The 25,908-nt window shown below is 31.3% G+C and overlaps 4 protein-coding genes and 1 non-coding gene across 7 annotated transcripts in view; 3 read left to right on the top strand and 2 right to left on the bottom strand.

Moving 5' to 3' along the window:
- Positions 1 to 106: 106 nt before the first annotated feature.
- LOC127061775 (tubulin delta chain-like) lies at positions 107 to 1,864 on the bottom strand. Its single transcript, XM_050989101.1, has one exon. The coding sequence runs from the start codon at positions 1,712 to 1,714 to the stop codon at positions 392 to 394; it is 1,323 nt and encodes a 440-aa protein (XP_050845058.1). The 5' UTR covers positions 1,715 to 1,864; the 3' UTR covers positions 107 to 391.
- A 730-nt stretch (positions 1,865 to 2,594) lies between these two features.
- On the bottom strand, positions 2,595 to 7,211 carry LOC127072550 (tetratricopeptide repeat protein 7B). Of its 3 annotated transcripts, XM_051013031.1 has the most exons (15): positions 6,922 to 7,211; positions 6,587 to 6,773; positions 6,311 to 6,462; positions 6,005 to 6,173; positions 5,553 to 5,735; positions 5,345 to 5,474; positions 5,138 to 5,274; positions 4,822 to 5,060; positions 4,547 to 4,735; positions 4,308 to 4,486; positions 3,795 to 4,228; positions 3,455 to 3,693; positions 3,286 to 3,390; positions 3,114 to 3,205; positions 2,595 to 3,025 (listed from the first exon to the last, which is right to left on the bottom strand). In XM_051013031.1, the coding sequence occupies exons 2-15, from the start codon at positions 6,708 to 6,710 to the stop codon at positions 2,893 to 2,895; spliced, it is 2,505 nt and encodes an 834-aa protein (XP_050868988.1). In that variant the 5' UTR covers positions 6,711 to 6,773; positions 6,922 to 7,211; the 3' UTR covers positions 2,595 to 2,892. The 3 variants fall into 3 exon arrangements, with proteins under 3 accessions (XP_050868988.1, XP_050868990.1, XP_050868991.1); XM_051013033.1 differs by lacking the exons at positions 6,587 to 6,773; positions 6,922 to 7,211 and having other exon boundaries at positions 6,005 to 6,186; positions 6,311 to 6,440; XM_051013034.1 differs by lacking the exons at positions 6,311 to 6,462; positions 6,587 to 6,773; positions 6,922 to 7,211 and having other exon boundaries at positions 5,553 to 5,758; positions 6,005 to 6,152.
- An 831-nt stretch (positions 7,212 to 8,042) lies between these two features.
- On the top strand, positions 8,043 to 9,268 carry LOC127061797 (40S ribosomal protein S25). The gene is made up of 3 exons (XM_050989152.1): positions 8,043 to 8,125; positions 8,628 to 8,720; positions 8,952 to 9,268. Exons 1-3 carry the CDS (start codon positions 8,123 to 8,125, stop codon positions 9,213 to 9,215), a joined length of 360 nt encoding a protein of 119 aa, XP_050845109.1. The 5' UTR covers positions 8,043 to 8,122; the 3' UTR covers positions 9,216 to 9,268.
- On the top strand, positions 8,785 to 8,854 carry LOC127062069 (small nucleolar RNA SNORD57). Its single transcript, XR_007781058.1, has one exon. It is a non-coding gene; the product is annotated as a small nucleolar RNA SNORD57 (small nucleolar RNA).
- Positions 9,269 to 9,881: 613 nt separating the features above from the next.
- LOC127061793 (unc-112-related protein) overlaps positions 9,882 to 25,908 on the top strand; it is a 34,850-nt gene continuing 18,823 nt past the window's right edge. The window contains exon 1 of the mRNA XM_050989146.1: positions 9,882 to 10,715. Within this exon, the coding sequence (XP_050845103.1) occupies positions 10,577 to 10,715 (139 nt within the window). The 5' untranslated portion in view covers positions 9,882 to 10,576. The remainder of the gene's footprint in view (positions 10,716 to 25,908) is intronic.

Genomic DNA, 25,908 nt, shown 5'->3' with positions numbered 1-25,908 from the left:
CGCGATCACAAAATCCCGCAAATTTATCTTTTATTTCTTTTAATTTTTTTTTTGGATAATTAACAGTCTGCTTAATTACGAATTAAAAAACAATAAAACAAATAGATGGGTCGTTGAATCTGAATATATATTCGTTAACATAAACATGAGATATAAATTGTATAAATCAAAAAATATTAAAGTCTTATTTTTATGTTACATTAAATAGTATTTTGTATTTATATCTAAAATTTATATATAAAATCAATGTCACGACACGTTACAACATCACTTTTTACTGTACAATCATATAGAGTTGTTCATGACAAAAGACACTACAGAAATTCTTTTTCTTTTCATATCAGATTTTCTTAATTAGTTTTTTTTTAAGTATCTATCATTTATCACTAACCTATTTTCTATCTAATTCCTTGTAATCTTTTAATACATTTTCAATTTTTACAAACGTTCTCAAAAAGTCATCATCTTCTAAATCAAATTTTTTATAATGATGTAAAAAGGCTGAATGTATATAAGAATTCCAAGCTTTGTCTAGTACTTCATTGATTGGGTGATAAATATTGGAATTATTTGTAAGTAAAGCTAATGCTTTGTCATGATTTAAAATATGTCGTTGTTGATGCAAATGTGTAAATGCTTCAGTTGTAATCCAGTCCGCATATAAACATTTCTCTTGTAATTCATCTGTTTGTATGTCTTTATATGTACAACTTCCACGAGTAATTAAAATATTTGATATCGAATGACTATACAATGAAGATGGCGTAGAACATGATGCACGAGATAATTTTTTTGTTTTCTTACATTTTATATCAGAAGCAATAGAATATACTTTGAGCATTCGTTTTAATTGACACAAATATGACTGCCATGTATTAGTTGCATTATATTCGGGAAATATAGATAAAAATGGAACAGATTTAATAGTTGCAAGTTTATAACATGGTTCTACAACTAGTTTGGCCATTAACGAATGTAAATTATTTTGCATATTACTTATAGGTTGAAAAGCTATGCTTAAATTTTTAGATATTACATCATTGATATCTTCTAATTTAACATCTACATTTAATAAATTTTTAAGCATATGATGAATATCTTCATTCTCAAATAAAAAAACTGCATCTGCGTTGTCTAAAAATTTAACCAAAGTTAACAAGGTATTATAATTCTGTGTACTCATTTCACCAAATAGGAATGGTAATACGATTGTACTGACAAATGATTTGTTTTTATATTCTTCTCGTAATAATTCTATAATACGACTTCCAATTCCGGAACCTGTTCCACCTGCTGAACTAAGAAGAAAAAGAAAACCATCCAAATGGTCTACTTTCTCGATCTCACATTGAATAATATCTGATATTGATTCATAAAATCTAATCCCTTTTTCCATATACCCATATGCCCAATTATTACCAGAGCCCCCAGCAGCTTGATAAAATGCATTACTAGTACAATATGTCCAGCTCCCACATTTATTATCAGTTATTTTATTTATAACTTTTTCTTCCGTATCCACAAGAATTGCTCTCGCTAATCTTTTTCCGTCTTTGGTTAGGCCAGAAAACCATTTATCAAATACCTCTTCGATATAATTATAATTAACATTATATGGCACTCCAGTTTTCTTAGCATCTATATCAGTAGAGAGTTTTGAAAATAATGCATGTCCTAATTGATTTCCACATTGTCCAAATTGAAGAGCAAGCATATTGACATAACTTGTTTATGAATGCTTATAAATTAGAGCTGTAATTTAAAATTTAGTTGTATTTAACTGTTGTCAACAAAAAATTTCTCCTAATCCCTCATAATAAAAAAAAAAATAAAATAAAACGATAAACATGCTACAAGTACTAAACTAAATTTACATGCGACATCTGGTTGAAAACTTCAGAACGAAAGACGCGAAATCATTTACCATTCAAATTACACGAATAAATATATAATGTTTAAACAAATGCAATATTACTTAAATAAATGTAAAGTAATAGAAAGTATTAATTAATTAAACGTACGAGTATAGATCGAGAAGTCTGCTGTGTTTATTCGTTGAAATAAAAAAGAAAACTGATTCTATTATTCAGAGTTTCGATTTCTCATTATTACATCATAAACCTGTAATTATTTCGAGTGTGAAATTTTCTTCAATAAAAGTATCAGATTACAATCATTTTATGTTTAAGATGCATTGATAGCTATGTAATATTTAAACAAATACAATATTGTTTAAATAATAATTGTACTAGAATAATAAGTATATATACAGTAAGGAATTTAAGTATTTGTACAATAAGAATATGAAAATATATATTGTGGTATAAGAATATTTAAGTTTACTGTATGTACTATATATTTTTGAAATAAATAATAAAGGTACTAACGATATAATATTTATCATATAATATATAACAATAATAAACAAAAATGATAAACAAAATATGTATATGAATAAATAAGATTGATGGGAAGGAAAGCTTAGCTGTGTGGAGAGGGAACTCTTATTATATGTCGTTTATGACTATAGACATATATACATCTTAAATTCAAGTTTTTCAAGGTATCATATTATAAATAATTAGTTGAACAAGTAACGAAATAATCTCTTTAAGTTTAATAACTGCATCACCTTGCTACAATATCTAATAATAAATTGAAATAGATCATCCTTAAAATTTTTACAGACAAAAACTTTACATGAATTAATTACATCGATTATTTTATGTTATTTGCATAATTTAAACGCCTTTTGTAAATAAATCTGTTTATACACATATACATTGTATCTATAGAAGCAGGTACTATTGACACGAAGGCAAATGTACGCCGATAATACTGGCATGGCTCATAATTTCATTAAAAAATCCCATCGTTTGGTTATATTTCGTATCACTCAAAAGTCAATGGTATTGACAAAATTGGCAAAATAGGATTTGTTGTTTCTACTTCTAATGCCGTTGCCATACAATCGCTTGCTGCTTCTACCTCACCTAAAGACTCTAGTACTTTACCCAAATTATACCTTAAAAATTATTTAACATTTACTTATTGCACTGTTAATAATATTTTCTTATGTGAAAAAAAAAAAATATATATATATATAAATTTACCAAGTCTCGTGAGAATTAGGATCTATTTTAGCTGCATCTCTCAATGTTTTTTCTGCTAATCTTTGATTTCCTAAATAGTGATATATTAAACCCTATAAAGCATTAATCAAAGTTATTTGAAACGTAATATTTGAAAATAATAAATATAATATTTTTATTTCAATATTATTACCAAGTGCTGCAAACTTTTTACATGAGACGGATTGATCGTAACGGCATTCTGATAACATTGTTTTGCTTCTGTGTATTCTAATTTGTATTCATGTAGTAAACCACGCTAGAGGACAGAATAAATATTATATAACGATCGATCGCACCTTTCAATGTCTTTGAAATCTTACCGTGTACATAATGTGATGACTCAATGGAAAAATATTGCTGGCTTCTTGCAACGATAAAATAGCACCATTTGGTTGATCCATTGCTAAAAATACTTCTGCAAGTAACAACCAAACTTGTAATTGCAAAACCCAAGCTCTTTGTGGACCAGGTTTTGGTGTAAAAGAGCTTAATGATGATGCTACTTCTGAAAGAGCTTGTTCTACTCTTGAAGCAGCTAATGATTGTGCATGCATTGAACCTATATTTGCAAAAATTACATATATAAATTTTAAAACTTTCAACAACAAAAAAATTAAAATGTCGCATACAATATTAAAAAGCCTTACTTGCAATACTTACTGGAGTCTTTATCAGACATTTCAGATGCAAAAAATTGACATACGCTTCTAATCTCACTACGTTTTTCACTGTGTTGTTCGTTCATATTTGTTTGATCTTCAAATAAACTTTTCCAAAGAGAAAACATTTGTTTTATCGTAAATAACGCTACCTCGCCACTAATACTTCTTAATTCTAAATGTGCTTTTATATAAAGAAAATTTAAATTATCAGGATACTCCTCTAATACACTATTGATCAAATGTAATGCTTCTGAATATTGTTTATTGGCAGATAATAGCAATACCAATAAATGCAACGACGGAATGTGTTCTGCCCTTAAATTTAATGCTATTTTAACATGAATCATAGCTTCGTTTATTTGTCTATTCATTGCGTATTCATGTGCCAAATAATACTCTGCTAAATGATCGTTTGGATCACATTGTTGTGCTCTGAAATTTTATAAAGTTAATAATTGTATTAAATAATATTTCATTTGGACTAATAATATACAAGCAATCTGTATTATACTTTTGAAAACAGTCCATAGCAGCATCAGTATATTTTATTTTGTCTAATTTGATAGTAGTGTTTGCAGATAGTATGCTTTGACCAATACCAATATATAAATGACACCTAGATTGCATTCCTTGAGGACTTGCAGTTTCCCTTTGCAATGCTTTCTGACTCCACTCAATACCTTCCATTATCTAGAAGCGTAATATTTTATTTACATAATTCATTAAAGTATAGATTATAAATTAACTTACCCTATTAAATTGTTCATAACACAATCTTGCAGCCAGTAAACAAGGCACAACTTTATGTGATGACAATCTAGCTACAACTTTCAAGACCGTATAAGCATGCATGTATTTTCCTAAACTTATTAAACATAAAGCATATTGCGTCCATGTATGTGCCTCTTCATGGGAAAATTTCATTGCTCTTTCAAAGGACTGTTATAAGATAATAAAACTGTTATGAGAGAAAAATAATAAAAAATATTTCTATTCGAAAATATCAATATATTATAAATAATAACCTCGTGTAAAAGTTCCACTTGATTCCATCTAACAACAATAATTGTAAGTAAATCATAAATATTAGTAGCATTTTCAAATGCTTGTATTCTAGCTTCTTTAAATTCTGGTGATTGACTTAATACAGCATCACGTACTGCCATAGCTTCGCTAATGAGCAATAACAATATTAATTCTTCATATTCATTTTTTGGAAGGAACATATTAAGTCCTACATATCTCTTTGGTTTCCATGGTGAATCTAATAATATGAAATAATTGCAATATTTAGGTCTAAGATTTCATAATTATTTAATATAATATGATTTTCATACAAACCAGTTGTGTCAATTAATCCTCCTGGAAGCTTGTAGTCAGCACTACATATCTTACGCAACAATACTTCAGCTAACTGTTTGGTCATTTTGACTCTCAAGTTTTGCGTTGCTGTGGTCTCCACAGCAGACAAAATTTCTCTGTTAATGCATTTTATTTTCTTAAGTAATCCAAAAAGTTAAATCATTAAAGAAATGTTAATAACAATACCTATAACGAGAAATTGCAGTTTGTACATCGCCAGTCTGAAGGTATAACAAAGGTGATCGTTGCAGTGCTGTTTCTAAAATTGGACCAATTTGTTTTGTAGTACAAACGGATGTTTGTGTAGTATATAATCCTACAATATCAATAAATTTGTCATATATTGCACAGTCATATTTCAATACATTATATTTTTATGTGATTATATTAGTACCTATATTATTACTATTTACAGTAACAGATCCATTTTGCTGTTGCATTGCAATTTTATCTTGTTCTTGTAGGTATACAAGAGTCAAGTCTCCCGCAATAACAAAACATTTTATCATCTCCACTTGCCATTCTGCTATTTTAAATTTGGACTTAGAATTTGGAGGCAACCTTTCCAGACAGAGACCTACCATGAACAATGTGTAGAAGCTAGAATAAATACTGATAAACTGTTACTTTGAAATCTGGAAAATGAATACTTGCAAAACTACAAATAACAATTTACATAATAACATGCTACTTTTTTCCCTCTATAAATACTACAAGCACACCTGTTTATTCCACAGAGAAGTCAAACTAATAAATTAAAAATATATATTCTAACAGATGCATGAATACGTCAGATTTGAAATAAATATCAAATCTTGACTTAAAAATGAAAGTCATTTTGCAAACCTTTAATTGCATATGATTCTGCTATAATCTTTAGACTTCTACTAGGTAATTGTTTTTCTGTTAAAGTATGTAATTCCGCTTGTTGGTAATGATAAAGTGCTTCTTCATACATCCCCATTGCATAATGAAGTTTACCGAGAAGTAAATGTGCATCTAATACCACTAATGCCTAAAAATAATTCCTTTGGTAATTAAAGAAAAAAAATATAAAAAATGAATAAGTTTAGAGATTTTATATTGTATATTAATTAGAAAATTTATAGATTACATATCCATATGGATTAAAAAATCTATTTGAGTGCTTACTTGCTTATCCTTTTCATTTGCAGCAAGAAGTAAATATCTTTTAGCTTCTAACAACCCACTTTTAGCTTTAGTAATATTAGAATCTATAGGTGGTGTCTGTTCTAAAAAGCTTTCTAATCTTCCTTCTCCGCAAAGAAAATTTGCTAAACATTCTGTAATGAAAAAACGAGTCATATTCCGATTAATAAATGATAATAAGACTAATTAATAATTTGTTGTACAAATGCTTCTTGTACGACGCTATTCAGATTTAAATTTATAAATATAAATATTTACCATTATTAGGATATTGTGCTTTAAGATGTTCCGCCAATTCTATAACCTTTTTCCAATTACCTTCTTCTCTATTTCTATCAATTTCAGATTCAATTCTAAGAGTATGTCCCTTTTTACTAGTCATTGTAATTATTATGAAAGAACTTGACAAGCCCAGAAAATTCAAATGACGGTGTTACTCAGGATTCTGCAAAGAAATATATATGGTTTGTAACGTCATACCAATGACACGAGTCATAACAGTCATGCGATAACATCGAATGTTTTCAGACAGAATAATACACGAAAAAAAAAAATGTAATCAGAATTTTTTTAACGTTTCAATGGTAACTTACGAAAATTTCGAAATGAAACGACATTAGTAAAAACGTGCTTTATTAAAAGAAAATCTTTGAACGGATTTAAATGAAACTTCGCATTCCTCACATTATTTACAATAGATAATATATTAGAATGAAAAAACGATGACATCTCAAAGGAGTCTTGCCATTTAAAATAGTCGATTATGCTTATCACTGTAAAGTTAGGTCACTTGACAATTTTTCTATGTGATATAAATTACTCCATAAAGTAAACTTTGAACGTGATCACTACGTTGAGTTCCACGCGTCAAATGTATAAGAAATCGTTAGATATCACCAAAATAGGCTCTAATATTATATTAGTACGATAATTCACTGTAAGATGGCTTTAGACTAAAAGAATCTTGCCTCGGTATTGATGTAACACTACGTTATTGATCGGTAAAACATTGAAAGTTTTCAAATGTTGCTTTAAATAGCACAGTAATCAATAAGATATGATGTAAAATAAGCAGTCAATTAGTTAGACAATACTTGCATTGTATTATAAATATGCAATATGAATTATATCGTAAGTCATGTTGATTTCACAGAGTTGAATTCCAATACTAATTCAGACGATAAGATAAACCAGTAGACTGAAAGATTACCAACTGTCGAGATAATTTAAACACATGAATATTTGTTTTCTCTGTATACACAGCTATTCGCATTTTCTATTTAAAAACATTTAATGACGAATTAGAGACGATTCTTATATACCATTTGTATATGCTCAATTATGTTTTTCTGAGTATATGTATATCAATATATATATATATATATATATATAATGATGCATTATATATTTATTTTAATCGTCATATTATTTGAACATATTTTTTAAATTAATTAATGATGAATATCGTTACAATCGGTAAAGCTCAATGTTACTTTTTATATATAAAAGAAAATAGAAAGAGAAGAAGAGTATTTTATTCAATTCAAAATACTACTCTAATTGATCGCGTATTCAGAATAATTTAATAAATTTAATAACTGTAAATTAAAATTTATAAATTTTTAAGCCTTAAAAAAGTGAAATTGTTATATATTTTTAAATATTACTATATGTATATGAATTAATTTTATTAAAAGGTATATTGATTATAGTAGTAGCGCCTTGTGGCACCACTGTAGCCGAATGGTATGGCAATCGTCAGGTCTCCATCTTCTTTTCGTATAGACAGCCATCATGGTAAGCCTAAGTATAAGAATATCTAAGAGATATAATAAGTAAAAAGTTATTTGTAAATAATTATATTTGTAAATAATCATATTCTGTAATATTTCGATGAGGGATTTATAATAAAAAGAAAGTGAACGTTTAATTATAATAAGTTTACGAACACGTAAATATGAAGATAACCTTTCGTGCATTATATCCGCATGGCGTGAACTAAACGCGTGAAACATTGTTATCAATCATTAGTTAAGCTTTCAAATTCTCTAACGAGTAAATAACTTGTTATATTACATGAATACGCGTTAACATTTCGAAAAGAATTAAATAAAGAGAAAGAGAAAAATGTTTTTAATAAGAATTTCATTTGTATATTTTCAGTATTTTTTTAACCTTAAACTTTTTCATTATTTATTAACATGTTTAGTTTACTGAGGAGTTTATTAACATGTGCAGTTTACTGTAAATATACAAAGAGTAATTAAAATTATTCTTACATTAATCGTTTTATTTTTAGCCACCTAAAAAGGATACGAAGGGATCTTCCAAGCAACCCCAAAAGACCCAAAAAAAGAAGGAAGGTGGATCTGGAGGAAAAGCTAAGAAGAAGGTTTGTAATTTTTCTTGTATTTCTAGTTTTTTTCTATGTGTCGTATTATATACAAAAATATTATCTCATATGATGATAGTTTTTCTTGCTTGATTAACCGTGGAAGCAAAAATCTGATTTAATGAGCCTGATGAGATACGTTTCTTTTGACAAATTTATAATATATCATGTACATACATATTTTTTAATTATAGTTGAATTATAAATTGGTATGCGTCTTTATTATTGCAGAAGTGGTCCAAAGGTAAAGTAAGGGACAAATTAAACAACCAAGTGTTGTTTGACAGAGGAACGTATGACAAATTGTTGAAAGAAGTTCCTCAATACAAATTGATTACACCTTCAATCGTCAGTGAAAGGCTGAAAATTCGAGGATCTCTCGCTAGAAGAGCATTGATCGAACTACAACAGAAAGGTTTAATCAAACAGGTAGTTCAACATCATGCACAACTGATTTATACTAGAACTACGAAGGGAGATGATCCAGCGACATAAAAATGTTACGCCATGTATAAAGTTGCTTAATAAAATATTTGTATAAATCAGTATTCCTTACAATCATTAATGATAAAAAATCACTAACGATAAAAAATCTGTAACTGACAATTAATGACTTATATAACTTAAATCTAAAGATTTAAAACATCTTACGCTACCTAAATATGAAAGCAACAATCTATTTTAAATAAACAGAAATACAATAAAATTTTTCTTTGTATGTAGAAAACGTCTGTCAAAAACTTTAATACATCCATAAATAATAGATTACAATCGAGTACATAAATGAAATCAACGAATAAGAATTAATACGAACTTTACGAATATCTTTGAGTATCGATCAAAAAAGGTTATCTTCTAAAAATCGCTAACGATAATAATCTCCGTAAAACTTCAAGTCATCAATACTAAGTCTCGTACTTCGATTATATAAAAAGCGTACAAGGTAAAGAGAGAAAGAGAGCAAAAAAAAGAGAATTCTTGAATTTCTTGTAAGGTTAGTTGCATGGCGCCCGCTCCACCCACGCGTTGGTCCGTCCCTGACGATAAAAGTTGGACTGACGAAGGCGCGGCTGATAGGAAAGGACGGAAGAAGCAACAAGGATGGTGGTGGGGGAAGTGGTCCGCTGCGCGCATACCGAACTCGGGCCGCCGAACACGACGACTACGCTGGTTCGTAGCTGCACGTCGCATTCTCAGTCGCGAAGCCGAGCGTAGCCGAGCTCGAGGGCTCGTGGAGTATCGGTCGTAGATCGTAAGTCGCGTGATCCTGTGTCTGTCGCGCTGGTGTGATAGAGTAGTAGTAGTAGTAGTAGTAGTAGTGGTGGTGGTGGGGGGCGTCTCTCGACGAGAGATCTCGCGAAGTAAAGAGAGAAAGAGATAGAGTGAGATAGAGAGGGAGTGAGGAGCGATCCTTCGAAATACACGTACACACATATATACGTTGCGTTACCGTATCCGGAGAAGAGCGTTATAATATCGTTTTCGCACCGACGACGAAACTTTGCGCGAATTCGTCGTCGTGGTCGCGGTGTCGTCGTCGTCGTCGTGGTCGTGGTCGTCATTATTGTTGTTATCATTGTGAAAATATTCGGATTAGTATTCGATCGTCGATCGGCTACGAATGTTAGCTCGTATCGAAACACGTGGAAAGAAAGTGGTACCATGATACATTTTCGTGCGTCCAACGATACGATATTGTAGAGTTGAGAGTGTAAAGTAAAGAAGTAGAGTAAGAGAGAAGAAGAAAGAAGGAGCAGGAGGAGGAGGAGGAGGAGGAGGTGGAAGAAGAAGAAGAAGAAGAAAAGAAGTAGATAGATCGGCATAATAAAAAAGTTGGAAAAAGGAACGAAGAAAAGATGTATTCGGACGGTCACGAAGTAGACGGCAGCTGGGTACTGCGAGTCTACGTGACGGATCTGCAGGTGGAGAGGAGTCTTCGAGTCAAGGGAGAATTGCATATCGGTGGTGTCATGCTACGTCTCGTCGAGGATCTCGGTAAGTCGAACGAACTAATCGAGAGAGATAGTAAGTAAGAGCACGTGATACTAAGCTTTCGCTAGAGTTTCGCGTATTCCCATTGATTTTAGTATATCTGTTTTACGATATATCGATACTTGACTTTTCCTCGAGTCGAGTGAACGCGTTCGAAAGTCGACATTTTTCTTTGACCACCTATATACATATTTACCTCTTTTCGTATCTAAGCTAAGATTTCGTGTTTGATATAAAAAAATTTCCATTGTTGGAACGATTCTCGAAGGATATTGAAAAGTAAAAAATGAATTTGGTGACTCGATCGTGGTAACGTTAATCAGTAGAGGCAACAAGTTGCGTCGTTATCGGCATCGATGCAGGGCCGCACTTACAATTCACTCATTCTCTCTCTCTCTCTCTCTCTTTCTTTCTCTTTCTCTCTGTCTCTTTCTCTTTCTCTCATACTCCAAAGGAACGACGAACGTACCGCCTTCGTCATCATCCTCTCGTTCTCTTCGTCTTCGTTGTCTCTTTCGTCGTTCAGGGACGAACGTTGGGCGGACGAGGCGAGCAAGAGAGTGGAAAAACTGGACGCACCGAACTAGTTTAACGACGTGTAACACGACAACGGATATCGTTAAGCGAACACGGCCGCCTAGCTCTCGTCTTTAACCCCTTGCACTTGAATTCATTTGCTTATTTGATGACTCGAAACATTCTAACAACAAAATCTATCCTGATGAAACGATATAATGTTCTAGAGATTTGTTTTCCTGTTTTCCTTTTTTCTTTTCTTTTATTATTATTATTATTATTATTATTATTATTATTTTATTCTTTCGACCTTCCCAGAACGTTTCTCCAGATAATCGAAAGTTCAATGATAAAGGATGAATAATAGACAGAAAGTATCGAAACTGATATTACGAAGGAGTAGTAACGCAACAGGTATTTCTTGTTTATCGTCAAAGGCCGACGCGTCGCGCTTCATAAGCGTCTTACGCAAGGAATTATTAATACATAAACATGCAGTCTCCGTTACGTAACGATGTTAGGTTATCACCAAGCACGCCGTCCGAAAATAGCAATTGTTAATACTTAAATAGTCGTATCTTTGGAATTTCTCGAAGAAAATATTCAGAAGTACAAAAATATTTTTTAATCGCACGTTTTATTTGTGTTACTCTTTTTTTTGTTCTCTCTCTCTCTTTTTCTCTTTCTCTCTCTTTCTTTCTCTCTCTCTCTCTTTCTTTGTCTCTCCAATCGGCTGCAATTCGTGCGCCATTTTTTTCCGGTCAACTTAAGACCGCGAATTTCAAATCGCTCTATACGATGAAATCGCGATTTATAAGAATCTTCGCATAAACTTTCAACGATGATCGAAGGTTAACATTTTATTTTCCTCCTTTTTCGTGATCGAAGGTCAACATTTTATTTTCCTCCTTTTTCCACGAAATCGATCGATGCGTTAATAATCACATTCATGGTAACCGATGAAATAATCGACAATCGTTTTACCGATCGATGATATCATTATGATCTTTTTGTATAAATTGTTAAGTAAGAAAAGAAATAAAATAAAATAAAAAAAGAAGTAAAAAAGAAAAGGAGAAAAGATACTTTTACGACGATGTTTATCACGGATATACTATATGAAATACTTTCTATATATTAGATTTCATCGTTCGATTTCAATCGAAAGGGATCGTTGAAGCTTTAGAAACTTTAGCTGGGATCGATCTGACGACTCTATCGAAGTATTACGAAGAAGAGGGGTGATTCTTTTTTTATGTCATGTCACGCTTCGGAAAAGCGAGAGACACGAAACGATCTCGATAGTAAGAGGTATAGTCCTTTTAAGGGAAGGCGTAAAATCATGAGCGATAATCAACCGTGATAAGTTAATCTAGTCTGGTCCGGTTGTGTTGTGTCGTGTCGTTACTGTTACTACTACCAAAAGAAATTTTAACGAGGCCGAGAAAAGGGCTTGTATGTTTAAATATACCTATTACAATTTTAAGGACTCTCGTGAAAACCATTTTCGTTTTATTGTGAGTATCCTTGCTCATTCTTATAAAACGTAATAATTGTAGTAGTAGTAGTAGTAATACTAGTAGTAGTAGTTTGCTTTTGACCTGTTGCTTCTTTGAGAAGAAAGAACGAACGTTCAGGTAAAATTTTCGATCCTTTTCTCAGCCTCCACAAATATTTCTACCGATTGAAACGATATAATATCTTCATTTCATTTCTCTTCCCGAAAATTTTGTTTATCATAAATCCTAATCGTTTTCCTTGAACTTTGAACTTTCGAACGTGAAAGTAAAACAACGTATCTTGTTTTTGTTCTTTTCTTTTCTTTTGTCATTTCGTTTCTTACTCTTTTCCTTAGTCTCGTTTCGATCTCGCCCACGAATGATTTATCAACATGAACGAAGGATACGTCCCGTCGACCTCGGCCTGAAAAATGAAAGACTTCAGGAGGTATTCTTTTACCAAAACAAAAATAAAAAAAATGAGAAGACGAAACAAAAAGAGAGAAAGATTCAATGAAATTTATCGAAGATATGCAAACTTTTAATATTTTATCATTCATATATTTAGTTCGTTTATTGTTTTCATTTTTCGATCGATGATTCATCCAATCTTTAAATCGAGAGAAAGAGAGAAAGAGAGAGAAAGAGAGATTCAATAACATTTATTGAAACTTGTCAAACTAAATATTTTGCCATTAATGTATAGGTTGCTTTGTTTATTTTTGTTTATTTTTGTGTCAATTAACATCTATCGATAATGTGTAAACGAGGAAGTGAGAAGAGAGATGCGTCGATTACATTCGATCTTTAAATCGAAAAAGAAAGAGATAGATAGATAGATAGATAAATAGATAAATAGAGGGAGGGAGAGAAAGAGAGAGAAAGAGAAATTCAATAAAATTTCTTGAAGATTTATCAAACTTTGAATATTCTGCTATTCATATACATTCCGTCATTTTTTTGTCATCTTTGTCTTAATTAAAATCGATAGATGATCTATAGACGAAATAGATAAGAAATTAAAGGAAAGAAGAGAACTTCGTCAATTTCATTCGATCTTTAAACCGGAAGAAAGAAAGAGAAAAAGAGAGATAGATATCGTTCTAAGAAAGGTTCATTCATAATATAAAGGAGATAAGCCACGGTCATTATCATATATATTTATGCTCTTTTCTTCTTCTTCTTTGAGAGGGATAAGAAACGAAGAACAAACTATCGAGAAAACGTGACGTTTGTCGAACGTCGATTCTGCGACTCTAGACCGAAGGAAAACCTTGAAGAACCAAGATAGATCCGTAACTCTTATCTCTTTTTCTTCTTATTTGGCTTAGGAAAAGAAAATAAATGAAAAAAAGAAAGAGAGAGAGAGAGACACGTTCGACGATCCATCGTCATCGTTGTCGTTTCGTGGTAAACGTGCTGAAATTTACTATGCGGTTTTGGCGCGAAGAAAATCTTTATTTCTCTTTTTAGTAAATAGAGAAAATACGACTCGATCTTTTCTTTAGTTACGAATTTATTACTCGTTTCGATAAACGAGTTATATTCAATGAAATCAATCGATTGAGATATATTAATATTATATTGTAATAATTAATTGTATTATTATGTGTATAATATTTTATATATTTAATTTCAAACAAAAATTATAATATTTTCTTCTTTTTCTTTATTTGTTTTATCGTAATGGATTATAATGAAACAATTTAATAATTAATTTTAATGGAATTAAATGAGGAGACGAATACACGATTTCCTTCTTCGGCTTTCTGTTCTCTCGCTTATGCTTGCTTTTATCATCCTTTGTCTCGCGGAATTATATTGAGTTGATTCATAAATACATAAGTACCGTTGTAAGTAAGATGTTTACTATAATAAAATGGCACTTATTCATAAATTAACTTAATAGCTTATAGAACATTATAAGAATTGTGATTATAAAATATCGTATTTATTAGGTCGATTGATATATAAGTCCTGTTTGTTTACAATAATATTTAATTAGTCGATCAATCCAACATTATTAATATTCTTTTTTTTCTACTCGTCTTGAATATTTCGATTAATTTTTTCATTAAATATTACTATAGATCGAGAAATAATTTTTTTTTTGTTTCAAGCGTAGTTTTTAGAAGAAAAAAAAAATCAGTGGCGACAATATGGAAAAATTTGAAAAAAAAAAAGAATCTGAGAGAACGAGAGGCGATTTATGTCGCTTTAAAAACATGGTAATCCCATTTGCAGTATCCTTTCTTGGAAGGACCTTAAGAGGATTAGTTACATCTTTCTGTCTGTCTCTCTCTCTCTCTTTTTCTCACTCTCTTGTTCTCTTCTCTGGTAGCGATGGTTCACAGCAGCTTTCTTGAACTTCCTACTTGCCGACTCACGTATTTTCTATTTTGGGAAAATGGCGAACGTCGGTGTTTACTTTTCATGCGAATGGAAGAATTTTCCGATGGTTCGTCGATGGTCTTACGTGTCTAGTCTGTTACTTTTAGAATTTATCTCACAATAGTATTCTTAACAATACATATACACGTTTAAAAAGAACTATTCCATCTTTGTATTTCTAAACGTTTCAGCCGATGCGATTGAAAAAGAAAACGACAAAAAAAGGAAAAAAGAAATACAAATACTGTTTTACTGTTTCGTATTACTCATTCTTTTTCTTCTTTTTCATACAATTTTTTTCGTCTTTAATAACAAATTATATAACGTGATACAACATATTATATTTTGACGACTATATACTAAGTATACATATCTAAGTAAATTATATATGTACTTATATCATACGATAGTACGTAAATCCTATATTCAACAAATATTAATTTCCCGATATAAAATAATAATAAATTTTTTCTGTGGAAAATATGAAATAAAACTTACAAAAATACAAATACATTCGAAAGTTATATGGCGTTATAAAGAGTCATCTTATCAGTTTCAATCGAACGATATCGTTGACCCCGAAAAGGTCGAAGGTTTCTGACGAAGAAAGAGACAAATTGTAAATCGAAGAAGTCGTCGGGGATCGTAAAAAGAAATAAGGGAAAAAAGGAAAGAAAAATAAAAAAGGGATCAGACGCATTCTATCTTTTCTTTACAAGAGAGAAAAGAAGTTTTTATAGGCAGGTTTGGCCACTTTCCAAAGGGGTTGTGGCTAGACGAAAATCTTTCATTCGTCGATAGTGAGTCATAGTAGGTACTTATCTACCTACGCTGATTCACATATTTTTGTCCTGTGGGAGCAACGTATAAAAAAAAGAAAAACACGTAACAAAAAAGAAATCGTTTACGATGATCGTTCGAAAACACGTGCGTGGGGGTTTATAGTTTCTAAGGTTCTCTTACACAATTAACTTTTTCTATCATTCAAGTTTACCATAAGCTATATCCCTCCGTAGTATATATATATAACTTCTCTTTCTATTTCCTATACGAAAGAGAACGTGATATCCAAGATATTTTCACCTTACTATCCGGACGACTTTAAAGATAGCTCGACGAAAGCTTTTAAGACTCCCTTGATCTCTTCTTTTCAAATCTTTGCGTTCTCATCACGTTCGTCGTCGGAATCCTCGGCTTTGATAAAGTAAAAAAGAAACAAAGAAAAAGAAAAGTTTTTGAAGTAGAAGATATCAACAGTAGCACGATTTTTAGATTATCGAAACGAAAATAACTTTTATTTTGGATAGAAAATTGAGTAAGAAGAGATACTTTGTCTTATTGAATAAATCATTCATTTTATATATCTATAATGTATTTACTCATATTAATATTGTATTATCTTGAATAATTATTTATTTACCTTTTCATTTCACCGTGAAAAATAAGATATTTCTTCTTTACACTTGATCGAATGTAACGGAACACGAATCGACTGACCGAACACATGAAGAGTCGAACTCGTGGAACGGTAATTCTTGTGGTTCGAGAGAGAGAAAAGTGAGAGAGAGAGAGAGAGGGAGAGAGAGAGAAAGAAAGATAGAGACAGAGACAGAGAGCTGACGCAAACTTCGTCCGAAACCTTGACCGAGCAACGTCCATTATCGCGGTTAAACCGGGCGAACGGCGAACCATATAAGTCCAGGAGAAGAGATTCGAAGAGAGCCGGATAGTGGAGCTTTCTTATAGTCGATGTAATCCTTGAAATAGAAATCAGAGAAGGTGTTTTGGATTTTTATTCGTTTGCTTGATTTCAAAATATTAATGTACTTCGAAATAATCAGAAAACAAATAGGATCATCGAAGAATTGGACAGATTAAAAATGGTTGTAATTAAAGAATATATGATTAGAAGGATGAGAAGGGATTAAGAATGAATAGAAACAAATGATTTGAATAGAAATAATTGGAACGATTAGAAAAGACAAGAAAAGGAACGATTAGAAAGTGTCATGGAGAAACATTTTCTTCGTTAGTAGTGACACGATATTTACTGAATAATATTCGTTTTATACAGATGGAAAGTTTTCAAGAAATGATCGGAGTAATTTCGAACATGATGAAGCCAATTACGAAACCGCACCTCTTGTTAGTTTTTTAAAAGTCACTGTCGATAATTTTGTTCGTTGTGGCTGTTCGATGAAAATGTTTTTTTGCGCTTAAATCGAGATTAAAAATGAAGAGAAATGGATAATTAATTTTTTATTTTATGTATTTTATAAATATGTACACACACACACACACACACACATTGTAATTGTATAATCAAAAAAATTTTATTGTAATATAATATTTTATATATAGGTAATTTTGAACGAGATGATCCGATTTCATATTTTTTAGATATTGTCCGATTTTCAGATATTTATAGTATAGATAGAATAGACGATTATTAATAAAACTCATAAACAATAATCTTTATTTGTATTCAATTAAGAAATTAGGTGTTATTTAGAGATTATAATAAAGAGAATAAATATTTTCAATATTTTTTATTTGTTCTTGAAATCATAATTTAGTAACAATTTGTTAAAAAATAATGATTTTTGCTGAATACACTAGACTGATATATAATAATATTTAAAGATTATGTTTATAATGGTGCGATAATTATTGAAAAAACACCTACATTGCTACATTCTGGTAAAAACAAGTAAGTTATCATTCTATGTTCTTTTTGGACAAAGGGCTTGATGTTTTTTCGGGATAATTGATCTATTATAAAACTATATATTGTTACGTTCTTACAAATTTTATGATGATAATAAAGTTGTATGAATATAATAAAATTGCATTACCGTTTTTAATGATAAAGGTCTATAATGCGTTTTCTTAAATGAAAAACAACTTGTGTCTTATCTAACTGAGAAAAATATAAAGAAAAATAAAGAAGACTTAATCTGTCTCCTAAATAAAATTAATTCAATCCACAGTATGTCATCAGGTGTACGAATTAATAAAGTAGAAGAGTTTAAATAGCAAAAGTAGCAAACTTTAGGCTTAATTAAACTTCAGGGAAATTTAAACGTAAAGATCTCCCTTATGGAAGATATATCTTCGGATGAGAATTTTTCAGATTTCGTAATCCAAGAGTCTAAAGAAAGTTTTAAAGAAGATGATAATGCTGAAAGCATTGGGTGTAGGAAGCAGTACAGCTGTACATCAAAATAAGACGACTAGATTCCATATGTGAGACGTGATAAGTGATTTCACGAAAGATGTTCAACATCTTTAGATTTATGTGATCTCTGTAGAGAAGTTTTATACAAGCAAAAGAAATGGTTTTTCTTCGTGTTATGTTTGAAAGTTTTTTCTTTACTTGAACCATAATTTTTTTCTTTAGATAACGATTTAATTTACAATGTACTGAAACTAAAAAAAAGGAGGCTATTATTTTCAGTTTTATTTTATATGTTATATATATATATATATACTTTATATATATTATATATATTACTTTATATATATATTATACATATAAATATATATATGTATATAAGGTTGTTATATTTATTTTATGTATAAGTTTAATAATTTATATATATACACGTTTACTTACATATATATAAAATACAAAAAATTAGGTCTGTGTCTCTGTGTATGTTTATAATATATCAATATATGCATATTTATCGTATATATGTATATATGCATACATATACATATAAGAAAACAATCAGATAAAAATTCTGATCGGTCTAAGTATTACTTTATACGAAATAATCGACCAACAAGCAGCAGTTAGTCCCCTATTTATCACGATGAGTTAGAAACAAGCGCGAAAAGTCGATTGCGAGTGAGCGTTAAACTGACGAGCTGATGCGATGAAGTAACTACCGACATCCTCGCAATTTATCTTGTTATTTAGCTCTCGTCGTACAGCTATCCGACGTCTGACTTTTTAGGCCAGGAAATCGCTCGGAGGTATAGCTCTGCTGTATGTATTCGTTCGAAATAAAAAACAAATTTCTCTGTCTGTCTCTCTTTCTCTCTCTCTCTCTCTCTCTCTCTCTCTCTCTCTCTCTCTCTCTCTCTCTCTCTCTTTTTGCCGATATTATCTCGACTAACTAAAAATGATTTTTCCGTCATATATCAAATTATGAAATTTAGAGATCGATTCATGTATCACAATTATTTCAATAACATCAGCAAATTGTTTTCACAATTAGACTATATTGAAGATTGAAAAAAGAAATTTAATAATGTTACATTATTATTTTTAACGATTACAATATACGCGAATAGAGATTTATATATGTATCTGGAAAATACGAGGGAGATTTAAAAAAGTCGTGACTTTTTTTCACTTTAAAATGTATTTAACGTTAAAAATGAAATTTATAGATATATTAAAAAAAAAAAAAAAAAAAATGCTGTGAAATCAAATCTATCAAAATCACGATCCTATAGCTTGAATTGTGATGGACGTACGATTTATTATGCGTATCAATGAAAAAGGGGTGATACGAATAAGTCGTAGAAGGTTGTCCTTTCATTTCATTTGTTTAAGTCCACGTCATCTCAATGAGATGAATAACATCCTCTCCTCTTATTTCTCTCTCTCTCTCTCTCTCTCTCTCTGTCTCTCTCTTTCTCTCTCTATTCTCTATGACCTTTTTTCTTCGAAATACATACTTTTTACTTTCGATCTAATAACACGTAAATTTCGAACTGACACGTAAAAATTTATTTCATTTTGATCATGTCATTATTAAATTAAATTAAAAAATTTAATCAATCGAAGGCGATAAAATATAATAATAATGAAATTCCATAAATCGAGTTTAATTGAACTACGAATTTAATCAAAATCGAATTTAAATAAACTATATTTATTTATTTATTTATTTATTCACTTTATTATTTATTTTCTTTCTTTTCTTGTATTTCAAATAAACGGATGTATATTAATAATCGAAGTAATTACGATAGGAAATCAGCGCGGAATCATTTCGTGCTTTCTTTTTACTCATTCCTGCGTTAATAATAAGTAGCGCGACGAACACGAGACGTCGTATGCAATTAATACCGAGAGAGCAACGATTAATGACTAATGCACTTAGATTAGCGGAATAATATTACGTGGATGGTGAAATCCCATTAAGGACAGGAAGAACGATGATTCACGGTCGTCGTTGCATTTTTTTGCTTGTGTCTCTTACCCCTAATTTTGTCTTTCTCTCTCTCTCTCTCTCTTTTCTGTCCTGTTTCTCTGTCGCCTTCGAACGAAATCACACGTTATCGTGAATTCGCTCATTAAATCATTCTCTTCATCCTTCCTCTCCTATCAATCTCCTGACTCTGCACGTCTAATAACGAGGACGCCTGTTAATCATCAGTCTGTATTTAATACGTCGAATACCACGGTAAAGATGTCATCGGTCGACTTTATTTCAAACATTCCATAAGACTTATTTCATTTATTTAGTTATTTCGCTGACGTTTACACAATTTTATTCCGTAAGATGTAAAACGACGAATACGTTTGTGAGCGATAATCTGGTATCATTTTCAACGAGTTACAAATGTCGCATCGTTATTTAATTCCTAGTAGTATCAAAACAACGACGAAATATTAAAAACAGATCTATTTACAGACCTGTCAAGAATTTTTGCGAACTTATCGAGCTCTTAAAAATTTTATAACATTCCTAACAAATTTCCAATGCCATAAGGCAATCTATCGACCTCTTAAAAATTTACTATACTTATTAAACATATTTTAATACTATCAATCGACATAAAAATTGATATCGAACGACTTATCGATCTCTCAACAGTATCATACCGTTCTTAACAAACTTTTAACTGCTATCGAACCATCTAACGATATTGCAAAAATTTAGGATCGATTCCTAAGAAATTTCTAATCCTATCAATCGACAAGAAAATTGATACTAACCAATTTATCGATCTCCTCATCGTTTTCAATGAATTCCTATTCTTTTTATTAAAAGTTAAACCACGATGAAGCTCATGACCGAGATTACGAATGTTCGTAAAAATTTTTACTCGATCTAAAGGGCAATGAAAAAAAAAAAAACAAAAAAAAAGAAAGAAAAAGAACTTTGTCACGTTTCGTTCCACTGTTCACCGTGTTGCATTGCAACCAAGTAACCAAGCAACCAAGCAACCAACCAACCAACGAACGAACGAACGAACGATGGTCCGTTTCGCGCTAGAAAGTATTGTAGTACGACGAGAAGTGTAGTAGTGTGTAGTTCGAAAGGCGGTAGTAAAAGCCAGAGTAAAACGAGAAAGAAAAGAAGGAAAGAGAGACAATGGTACATTGTGAGAGAAGGACCGGTAGGAATTACTAGCACACGGCATCCACGTCCGTTTCTCTGATCTCACGGACGAACAACCATCCTCCCACCTCCTTCACCTCTTCCATGTCTCTCTGTAGAATGCGTGTCGCGTGTACTCTTCTTCACCACCATCATCATCTCTCTCTCTCTCTCTCTCTCTCTCTCTCTCTCTCCCCCTTTTTCTCTCTTTCTCTCTCTCACTCACTCTTTTCTTCATTCGCTACACTAGCACGATGCGTCCGCCGTCGTGGTTTAAACATAGCCCCTGACGTCAGCGAATCTTCTACTCTCGACTGCCCCTGTTTCTCGCACTCGAAACATCTGCCCCCGGTCGTACTTCGAATCTTCCCGCCATTTCGTAAGCTAGAGTCTCGAAATAATTAATCCGGCGCGTAAGCTTTTTAACAGAGCCGATCGACTTGGTAGTCAAGTGTATCGTGTTTTTCATGTTTACCTTTGAAAAGGGATAGAGAGAGAGAGAGAGAGAGAGAGAGAGAGAGAGAGAGAGAGAGAGAGAGAGAGAGAGAGAGAGAGAGAGAGAGAGAGAGAGAGAGAGAGAGAGAGAGAGAGAGAGAGAAGGGAAGAACAATAAGATTTATTATACCTGATAAAACTTCTAGACGACTAAAAAGTTTTACAGAAGTTACAAATAGTTTCTAGATATGGAATAGATATAGTTTTACAATCTCGAGATAAAATCGAATAGAAAAAAAAAAGAGTGAAAGAAAATGTAGAATTGCTGAGGAAAGAAAATATACGAAATTCGATTAAAACGAATCTATATGATTTCTAAATGTAAATCTAATCGATTCGTATAAGGTATGAATTTATACATTCGCAGTTACCTTCTCTTTTCTCGTAGAAAGCACCGACCGACCTTCACCTCTTGATGCGATCAGAAAGGTGCAAATCGAGTGGATGAGAGAAAAACATTGGGTTAGTAAGAGAAAGAGAGAGAGAGAAAGAGAGAGAAATAAAGAGACAGAGAGACATAGAGAGAGAGAGAGAGAGAGAGAGAAGATACGTTTAGTTTTTTTCGTTTCACGCGTGAGTCACGCTCAGCAGGAGCATCGAGCATGTTGTGTACCTACATACGTATTCTCTAAGTTGTTATCCAGAAAGAGATAGAGAGAGAAAGGCAGAATAGAAGGGAGCAAAGAGTTTTGCCAACAAAACAATTCCAATTAAGTTCGTTCTACGGTCCGCTCAAATTAACGAGCATTACGAGCGATAGGCGCACACGCGTTGCTACTTGCTCCCCACGTCCTGAGATATATTTAACGATGCTACTCGACATTCCATAAGGGCTTAAAACCAGCTTCCCGCGAGATTTTCTTCTACCGGATCCGAGAGAGAGAGATCCTTGACGTTTTATATACTACTAAGAACGATAGACATTCTTTCTGGGATGCTTAGAAATGTTTACCGAGCGAGATACGAAATATGTTTTTATTTATTTTTTTTTCATCTTTTCTCTTTCTTTTCTCTTTTTTTTTGGTATTAACATAATTATTAGTATTGTTATTAAATATTTTAGATCTAATTAAGTTTTGTGTGCTTGTGCGTGTAAAAAGAGAGGACGTTGGTAATTATTAAAAATAGCATAAAATTTTTCTTAGATTAATCTATCAATTTATTTTGACTTACATACTCTTATATATATATATATTTTAAGTTTTATTACATTTTTTGTGATCATAAGATAAATCGTTGGCTCATAGCCAAAGATTAATGTTTGTTTAATCATAAGCTATATAGTTGATACAATTTAGTTATATTATAAATTTCACGTTATATAATTTTTTTTCTTTTCTTTCTTTTTTTTTTTAGGAACGAAAAAGGTTATTTTATACAGAATTAATTGTATTAACTTTTAACAATTTCTATACGTTGTAAATGGAGCAGCATGTAAATGTTCTTTTATGCGAAACTTTTTTTATTCTCTCTAAGCAAACGTTGACGACCGGAACGAATATCCGGTCGATGAGAAAAACGTCGATCGATCGACGTTTCCGATCGACTTCCGGTGATAATTAAATTTGTGAACAATGAACTTAGAGATAGAAAGAGAGAGGGAGAGACAGAGAGAGAGAGAAAAAGAAGATAAAAAAGAAAGAGAGATAAAAAGAAAGAAAGAGTTGTTGATGATTCATTGATCGAAAGTATCGACTTTTCTTTGAAGTATTGAATATTTCTAAACGACGTGTCGATTCGAAGATTCACCTAAGATAAACTTGAAGATTCTTTCAACTCACGTAGTAAGGGAACGTAGTAAGAGAAACGATAGAGATGCCATCAAGGTCTGCTAATATTATTGTCTGCATATTATTATTCTCGTCTTTATCTTATCACCTTCGTTTTACGGGAATGGAGAACGTTCATATGTATGTACTTACTTACCACCTGCTAGTTTCACTTTAACGAGACCTTCTCTTATTTATCGAAAATTTTCGAATACCTTACATGTCTCGAACGAAAGAAACATTTGATTATATGAGATACAATTTTACATGAATATAATCAAGTGAAATAATCTACGTTCAGTTCTTATAAAATCTATAAAAAATGTATAAATAAAAGAAGGAAAGTATAATTTTATATATTGTATCTATTTTTATCAATCGCTACTTTTTTTTTTTTTCTTTAAGATATGTATAAGTAAAAAAAAAATATAATTTTATATTTTATATCTATTTCTTTTTTCTTTTTTTTTTCAAATTTCTAATATACTTTCTATAGTAAATTAATTTCTTTGTATATATTCATCAATTCGGAGTTTCTGTTTACTCAAAAAAATAAAAAAGTAAATTATTAACTTCGAAAACGTATTCAAATATTTATAAAATTTGTTGTATATCTTTTATCAATTTTCTTGTGTTTAGATACTGAGATTATGATTATATATACATATATAGGACATCAAAGCGATTACGATATATATATATATATATATATATATATATATACACATATAGGGTCTCTCACATTGGAACGATCGAGTCGAGCGCGTAGGCGAAACTCGCTTTTCGCTTTCCATTCACTTGGACGCCTTCGTCTCCATTCATGGTGTTTAGAATTCACTTACTTAGGGACGTACGTAATCGTACCACGCGACACGAGCGTCATTCTCGCGTATCGATCACCACACGATAGATATTTTTTCGATTGTTATCTCTGGATCCTATTGAAAAGCATATACCTGATTAAAATGGTATTTAGAATCTATTAACGAGCCTTGATTAGATCAAATGCGGACTGTACGATCTTTTCTGATGAAACCTACTCGTTTATTATTTCGAAATTAAATTTGTTGCTCAATTAGATTTCTTTGATTAGAATTTCTGATTTTTTAATCAAAATGTATATCCGTGAAAAACACACAACGAAGCTAGTGTTACTTCGTTAGTGCTTTTATCGAAATATTTACGAGATGAATTGAAATGATATTTATTATTAATAGATTGCTTAGAATCTACTAACGATCTTCGATTAGATTGAATGCAGAGAATGCAAACGATCTTTCCGATGAATCCTATTCGTTTATTCTTTCGCGATTAACTTTTTTATTTAATTAACTATCATCGATTAGAATTTCTGATTTTCTAATCAAATTATGTATCTATGGAGAACTTAACGAAGCTAATATTACTTTCTTCGTGTTCCTATTGAATTACTTATGCAATGAATAGAAAAATTTTTTTAATATAAATATATCTTTCATATATTCTCTATAGATATTTATACTTGTATATATTTATTTATTGTTTTTCAATAATTCGAAAGAATGATTTTCTTTGGTTTAAGAAACTGTGATTAAATGTTTAACAATGTACATTGTACATCTATCCTTCGATTGAAAGTTCGAATCGTAAGAAAATGAGATACATGGATATATCAGTTCCCTCTTCATTTATTATTTTATCATTCCGCGGAAATTTTTTCATGGAAGAAGAATCGCAGGAAGGGAGAGGATCTATCCTAAGCATGAACGGAAGCAGTCTAGCGATATCCACAAACGCGGAAAGCTAAGAATGTGCATGGACGAGCGATAAGGCGTCCGGGATCCTTGCATATTCTATAATACATACATACACGTATATATACGTACGTATACGCATATCAAGCATGTACGATATGCGTATACATATGTATGTACATATGTACGTACGTGCATTGCACGTAGAGATATCGACGGAGCCTGTCGCCATCGTCGTCTCGCTTCGTTTCCGTGATAATCGTCGTCGAACTTTACGATCAATCGAACGTAGGACGTGTCTTCTTTTCTTTTAATGTCAAACGATATAAATGATATTTATATATATATGTATATATATATATTCTTTTTTGATTATTTTATTCGTCGTTTCATCTTCGTGATAAGCAAGGAAATGATTCGATATTACGTTGATTTAAATTCTTGAAACT

Source organism: Vespula vulgaris, chromosome 2 (genome assembly GCF_905475345.1).
Source record: "Vespula vulgaris chromosome 2, iyVesVulg1.1, whole genome shotgun sequence".
Taxonomy (NCBI): Eukaryota; Metazoa; Arthropoda; class Insecta; order Hymenoptera; family Vespidae; genus Vespula; species Vespula vulgaris.
The sequence above is the reverse complement of the archived record's forward strand: the minus strand, read 5'-3'. Positions and strand labels throughout refer to the sequence as shown.

Excerpts from the sequence above, each read along its gene's own strand:
- LOC127061775 (XM_050989101.1), bottom strand. The coding sequence starts at position 1,714 with ATGCTTGCTCTTCAATTTGGACAATGTGGAAATCAATTAGGACATGCA.
- LOC127072550 (XM_051013031.1), bottom strand. The coding sequence starts at position 6,710 with ATGACTAGTAAAAAGGGACATACTCTTAGAATTGAATCTGAAATTGAT. Across the intron at positions 4,736-4,821 it reads AAGTGGAACTTTTACACGAG|TCCTTTGAAAGAGCAATGAA; the intron begins GTTATTATTTAT and ends ATCTTATAACAG. Across the intron at positions 3,391-3,454 it reads GTCATCACATTATGTACACG|CGTGGTTTACTACATGAATA; the intron begins GTAAGATTTCAA and ends TCTGTCCTCTAG.
- LOC127061797 (XM_050989152.1), top strand. Across the intron at positions 8,721-8,951 it reads GAGGAAAAGCTAAGAAGAAG|AAGTGGTCCAAAGGTAAAGT; the intron begins GTTTGTAATTTT and ends TTATTATTGCAG.